General features: G+C 44.6%; 1 protein-coding gene across 1 annotated transcript; it reads left to right on the forward strand.

The window, feature by feature from the left end:
• The first annotated feature begins 1,523 nt into the window (after positions 1-1,523).
• On the forward strand, positions 1,524-6,861 carry LOC117870385 (tripartite motif-containing protein 10-like). The gene is made up of 3 exons (XM_034757519.1): positions 1,524-1,598; positions 3,091-3,186; positions 6,602-6,861. Exons 1-3 carry the CDS (start codon positions 1,524-1,526, stop codon positions 6,845-6,847), a joined length of 417 nt encoding a protein of 138 aa, XP_034613410.1. The 3' UTR covers positions 6,848-6,861.
• Positions 6,862-7,305: the final 444 nt, after the last annotated feature.

Here is a 7,305-nt window from a genome sequence, read left to right on the forward strand (position 1 = left end):
ATATACCCTGATGATCTGTGAGGACATGGCTAGGAAGAGGATTTAGAAATTACTTAGAAATTATTATATCAATCACAGAAGGCAAATATTAAGCAGAAAAAAAGACAGTTACTGCCACAGTTTTTGGGTTGTTTTTTAGGGGGGCGTATGACTCTAGGACAAGGGTGGGCAAACTTTTTGGCCCGAGGGCCACATCGGGGTTGCAAAATTGTATGGAGGGCTGGGTAGGGAAGGCTGTGCCTCCTCAAACAGCCTGGCCCTGCCCCCTATCTGCCCCCTCCCACTTCCTGCCCTCTGACTGCCCCCCTCAGTACCACTGACCCATCCAACCCCCCTTGCTCCTTGTCCCCTGACTGTCCCCTCCAGAGACCCCCCCCACCCTAACTTCCCCCCCAGGACCCAACCCCCTCCCCAACCTCCCCTGCTCCCAGCCCCCAGGGAATCCCTGCCCCTGATCCAACCCCCCGGCCCCAACCCCCTTACCACACTGCTCAGATCGTGTCTGGCTGCCGCGCGGAGCCGGACACGCTGCCCCGCAGGAGTGCGCAGCCCCGCCCCCCCAGAGCACTGCCTGCACGGCATGCTGAGGCTGAGGCATGGAAGGGGAGACAGTGGGGGAGGGGCCAGGGGTAGCATCCCTGGCCGGGAGCTCAGGAGCCGGGCAGGATGGTCCCGCGGGCCAGATGTGGCCTGCGGACCGTAGATTGCCCTCCCCTGCTCTAAGATGTTCCCTCTCTAAAGCCTGGAATACCTCCGGCAGACCACAGTACTTTTTCCCAGAACCACCTGCTGCAGAGAGCTGTGCCATGAGCTATGCTGTAGGTACTGTACCTCCAGAGTCCCACAAATTCCACAATACAGTGACCCAGCGATGGCGGAAAAAAATACTGTATGGAGCTGGTGTGGATGTGGCAGGTGCTGTTTTTCAATCAGCTGTTCGGCAGAGTGGCCATACTACACCATTGCAGGGACCAACAGCGTCAGGTGCTGCCACTCCACAGTCTGTCATGGTAGAGCCTCCCTTTGCCAACTTAGACAACAAGGAGTTTCCAGCCTCACAAGAGTAACATGAGACAATGAGTATACAGGAAGTGCCTGTTTGGTGTGCAAAGTTCAGAATCAGCCCATTTCTGAGAACAATAAAATGAAACTAAATTTGTCTCTTCTCTGCAGAAGCAGCCATGGCTGCTGCAAATCCAGCACAACCGCTCCTAGCTGAACTGACTTGTTCAGTGTGTACAGATTATTTTAAAGATCCAGTGTGTCTAGATTGTGGGCACAATTTCTGCCAGGCCTGCATCACTCAGTGCTGGGAGAGATTGCGTACAAATTTCCGCTGTCCTGAGTGCAGAACAACCTTCTCCCAGAGAAACTTCAAACCAAACAGACAGCTGAGGAATATTGTAGAAGCTTCCAGAAAACTTACACTGGAGCCAACAAAAGAACCAGAAGTTGGGAGAGTGTGTGAAAAACACAAGGAGGATTTAAAAGTCTTCTGCCAAGAGGAGCAAATACCCATTTGTATGGTTTGCCACCTGTCCCGAGATCACAGAGAACACACTGTGGTTCCCATAGAGGAGGCTGCCGAGGAGTACAAGGTAAGAAATCACGGGATGGTGTAAAAGGTAGAATGGCCAGGAACTGCATTTTAAATAAAGAATTTATTGCAAAAAACAGCAGATACTGTTAGAGACCCTTAAGAACAATATTTTTGCCATGAGAACAGACTTATAACACACTGTTACTAACCTGTAAGTATTTCTGAAACTTTCATAACCTAATCTTTAATCTTTTGCACATGTGTTGTGCACTTGTCATGAATTAGTGCAGCCAGATTTTCCTCCAAAAAAGACACATGAAGGGGGAGAGTAAAAGTCTTCTAGCTGATACGTGGCATATGAAAGAAGTGTAAAGGCTTCAATGTTGTCACCACTTAAAAAATACAAGTAACTTCTGGAAGATTCAAATTTACAGAGATTTCAGGGTCCTGGGTGTACTGACACACAAACCCTTCCAGGGCACAGTGAAGGTCATACTCACCACACAAGTCATTGTGACTGATTCTGGTTTTCATGTTATTTTGTATTTGTTGTGTATTTTTGGGAAGAGTCACTCTCATATATGGAGGTGAGACCTCACTGGTAATTTTTAGATAGGCCTAAATGTTTCTTCTCCACAACTTTTGACAGTGTTAAAAAGTGGTTCTGGGCTGGAATGGGTCAATAAGCGTGTGCTACTAATTGGTTCTCATTACGAAAATATTGGCCTCAAGGTAATGTGCTATATATATAAATTTCATCCTCTGGGTCACTTTGGAACCATGTGTTCCAGGTACTATTTGGTGTTTAAACAATGGTTCTGGGCTGGAATGGGTTGGTAACAGTGTGCTAGTAATCGCTTCTCGTTGGTAAGATATTGTCCGCAAGGTGCTTTAAATATCGTTCTGGGCCAAAACAGGGTAATCACAACGTGTTATGAGTCTGTTCTCTTAACTGTCTGTAACAGTACCTGCTGGTTTTTGCAACAATTTTATTGTTTAAAATGCCACTCTGGGCCTTACTGGCTCCTTTCAACTTTTACACCATCACCATCCCTATATTTCTGCCCCTGGGCATACAGACTGCTGCCTATTTCTCACTTAAGCCACAGAGCAATTCACAATCTGGAGGAAGACAGACGTTTGGCTGCCTGCCTAGAGTGTGGGGACTGATCTGGCAGGTGGCCTCTGAGCACACCTTCCGGATCAGCCTCGCCCTTCTAACTTTTAGCCCAGGGGTCAGGGTACTCACCTGATATGTAGGAAACACTGGTTTAAGTACCTCCTCCAGCAGATGTGTTGAGTGTGCTGACTATGGGATATTGTGATGTGGGGCAGGCTTCCTCCATCTTCTCTGTCAAAACTATTCCACTGGGGATAAAAAGTCATTTGTACCAGAGAGAGAGAGAGACCAGAAGCATGAGAATGACTGTATAGCCAGGTGGTCAGAGCAGTCACCCATTCTCTTATGTATTTAATATTCTTGAAAATATAAAAAAATGTGGGCAAACCCTTCAAAAGCAACAAAACTAAACCAGTTTTTCTTTTTTTAGGACCAAATTCGGAGCTGTTTGAAGACTTTGAAGAAAGAGAAAGAAGAGATTCTGTCATTTAAATTGAGAGGGGAAAATAAAAGCCATGAACTGCTGGTAGGTGCTGTTATTACTGAGAAGCAAATGTGCACAGGGACATTATGCCTCTTATGACACTCAGACTAAGCAATATGTTGATAGTGAGCAACAAGTTCCCTTTTGTGAAAGACCATTTCTTATTTATTGTCATTGTAAAGAGAAACTGTTCCGGTTTATGGAAAATGGAGCTTTAAAGAAAGAGATTTAATAATCCAAATATTTTTACAGATAATATAAGTGTAATTTGTAATTTGCTTACTTAACAGTAGTTTCTCCTTTCAGCTAGGTCTGGTCAAAATTTTTCAACCAAAAAACCCTCCTGTAAATAAATGGGGTTTAGTAGAAAACTTTTTTTTTATGGGAAAAAATCATTTGCAAAAAATTTTTCATTTTTTGACAGGAAATTTCAAAACGAAGCAAAAAATTTTGTGTCATTTCAAAATGAAATTTTAATTTTGGTTTTAAAAAGTTGAAAAAAATTCAAATTTTCAATTTTTTAAATCCTTTTCTTTCCCTTTTTACTCACTCCTTTTAGCCAATGAGTACACAAAAATTAATAAATTCTAGGGGTTTTTTACCTTTTTATTTTTGCTGCTTTTTGGAAAAGGGGAGAACTTTTGAAGGGGTACAGAGAAAAGGGAATAAAAAGAAAAAAGAGGGGGGAATGAACTTTACTTTGTTGCATTTTGGGAAAAGGGAGAAACAAAAATGTGAAAATTTTCAAGTTGTTTTAAGGTATTTTTCAAAGAAATTAAAACTAGTTCCACTTTGAACATTGAGAAATGGAAACAACTTTGAAATTTCAATTTTTTTTGCAAATTCACCCCACCCCTCCCAATTTTTTGGCCAATTTCACTTTCCACCAAAATAACCACAACAGGACAATCAATGCGGCTGCTGTAGGAATCTGCTGCCCCAGAGGAGGCTGATCATTTAAGGTCTTCTCCGTAGCCAGGGCCGGCTCTAACTTTTTTGCCACCCTAGGCAAAAAAGAAGAGCACCGCCCCGCCATACCCCCCCCCCGCGAGTGCCGCCGAACCCCCCCCAGCGCAGCACCGCCAAAATCCCCGCCCCCTCCAAGCACCGCGCCGCCCGAAGCCCCACCTCCCTCCAAGCGCCGTGCCCCCGCCCCCCCCGAGCGCCGCACCGCGCCAGCCCCCATCCCCCCTCCAAGCGCCACACCAGCCCCCCGCCCCCCCCGCCTCTGCNGCACCGCCAAAATCCCCGCCCCCTCCAAGCACCGCGCCGCCCGAAGCCCCACCTCCCTCCAAGCGCCGTGCCCCCGCCCCCCCGAGCGCCGCACCGCGCCAGCCCCCATCCCCCCTCCAAGCGCCACACCAGCCCCCCGCCCCCTCAGCTCTGCACCAAGCTCCCGCGCCCCCGAGCGCCGCATCGCCCGAAGCCCCACCCCCTGAGCGCCGCGCCGTGGAAACAAAAACCCCTCCAGCGCTGCCCCGACGAACCAAAAAATAAATAAATAAAAACCCGAGCGCCGCCCCGCCCCGCCCCAAGGTGCCGCCCCAAGCACGTGCTTGGTCGGCTGGTACCTGGAGCCAGCTCTGTCCGTAGCCTATTCAAGTAATTGGAAAAATGCCTGTTGAGTTTGGTGATCTTTGGAACAAATACTTATCGGTATCGCTGCTAGAGATTGCCATGGAGAAGGCCTGGGTTCCAAATCTGGTCTGATTTCTTTGCTCCCAGAGTATGAGGGGCCAGAGAGTGCTCCAGAAACAGCATGAATTGGTTGACTTCTGTCTGGTTTACATGCATATATTTCCAAATTAGCTGAAAACTCAGATTTGCATGTACAAATAGGGATCTTCACCGCAGCCCAATTTGTGCTCAAAGTCCCTGTGTGTATTAAAATCCAAGATCTATGCTGTGCCAAAATCTATGTATCCAAAACTGTTTTCAGAACTCATGAGAGCAAATGCTGGAGCTCAAATTTTAGAACCTGTTTTAGAAAAAATGGCCCTATGTGTCTATGTGTATTTTATGGAGAACAACTTTTCCCCAGTTCAAGTTTAGTGATTAGTTGGGTTTTACTGTTTTGCTTTCCAGAAATAATCCTTGCCAGTCCAGTTCTGAGTCCCACACCTGCTGTCCTTCCTGTTATTTGAAGGATCTGGTTTTCTAGAAGCCACTGATCACAGAATACCCTAATCATGCAAGAAAAATTAATATTCTTGTGGCCGGGGTCCTTGTGGGTAGCCAGCTGTGGTCACTCAATTAGGATGAACTGCAAAGAATGGGGCAGACAATCTCCATAAAGCTGGTGGATATTCCAATACTTAGATTCACCAAGACAGCATAAAACAGCTTCTTTATTACCTTACTGGTTACTCAGAAGTCCAAATAGCAGAGTTCCCTTAAAGTGATCCAGCCTCAGGCCTCCATCCAGGTACCCATATCAAATATGATGAAAATTTCTTGTAAATCTTATTTCATCATACAAAAGAAAAGGTTCTACCAATCCCAAAGGATCAGACACATTACCTCCCAGGTTAACGAATGTTTCATATCTTACCTAAATACACGCTACAGCCAATTCTTAAAATTTATTAAAAAGCAAAAGAGAGAGAGAATGGTTAAAAGACCAATATACAGACAGACATGAATTCAATCCATTGAGGTTCAGATTCACAGCAGAGATAGTGAGCTTTGTAGTAGCAAAGAGTTCCTTTAGAATTCAGTTCATAGGTCATAGTCCAATATCCAAATCTCATATTCAGGGCATACCAGTGTAACTGGGACCTCAGTCCTGCGACTCAAACTTCCTCTGATGAAGTCTAAGCAGATCTGAGATGACAGAATCAGGACCCAAGGATTTTTTATACAATTTCATCTCTTTTGACAAGTTGGAATTCCTCAGGGAACAGGAGGTAATTAGGATGACTTTGAAGGAGGTCCATCACCGGTACTTAGCTATACCAATTAACATAAGGCCATTTGCTTGTTCCTCCACCATTCACAGTACATTTCAAAGAGAGATGAATACTGAGATATCCCATGTTCACAATTCATTTACATGATAGGATGTTCTTTTGACCTCTGAATTGTAAGAATACGGCATAGACAGGGACTGTTGACTACATTGTCCACTCTACTCATACATATGTAAATACACAAAAGCACAAACATTATCTCCCCACATGTCTTCTGTGGGTTATTTATTTTGCAGGATGTTTAACCCTTTCTAGCCATGCATTACAATTCTAACCACAAGTTAGGACTCTTGAAAATCTATTGGAAAATCATCTGTCTACTGAGCATAGAGTATGCGCTCAATAAAATGTAAGAAATTAATTTTGATGGGGTTGCAATGCTATGCTTCCATGTGCATACATAATAAGCCTTTAGAAAATATCCCATGACTCACTCCGTGTTCCTGGCCTTGACCTGTGCTTTCCCTGTTTGTGTCTCTTCATTCCAGAAACAGCTAGAAACTGAGAAGCAGAAGATTGTGTCTGAATTTCAGCAACTGCGCCAGTTTCTGGAGGAACAAGAGCGACTCCTGCTGGCCCAGCTGGAAGAGCTGAATAAGGAAATTGAAAAGAGGAGGGCTGAGTATGTTGCCAAATTATCTGAGGAAATAGCTTCTTTCAGTTCCTTGATCACTGAGATGGAGCAGAAGTGCCAGCTGCCAGCAAGTGAATTCCTGCAGGTGAGACGGTGTTAGAAACACCCCACAACCTTTCATAGGGACAAAAAGTCTCTAACCCTTCACTTTTGGAGTGTAGGAGTGAAATATACATTTTTAAGGGCTTGATCAAATGCTAATTAAAGTCAATGGAAATATTATTCTCAACTCCAATGGCCATTGGATAGAGCCCTAAATGAATAAAAAAAGTTCTTCTTTTGAATTCTAGTGGGAGAAGACTCCTCCAAAAATGTCAAACTCCAAACTCTGTTCTCCCTGTCTCCTAATGTAAGAATGAAGGAACATTCAATAAAATTAGAAGGTGGCAAATTCAAAACTGAGCCAAAGAAACATTTTCACACATCACATAATTAGATCATGGAACTCAATGCCACAGGATGTCACTGATTCTAAGAATTTAAAAAAACTCAAAAAGTGATTGGACAAAAAAAATTATTTGATATTAAATCTCATGCTTCATTGCTTCAGCCAGTCTC

The sequence above is a fragment of the Trachemys scripta genome, unplaced genomic scaffold, assembly GCF_013100865.1.
Source record: "Trachemys scripta elegans isolate TJP31775 unplaced genomic scaffold, CAS_Tse_1.0 scaffold_28, whole genome shotgun sequence".
Lineage (NCBI taxonomy): Eukaryota > Metazoa > Chordata > Testudines > Emydidae > Trachemys > Trachemys scripta.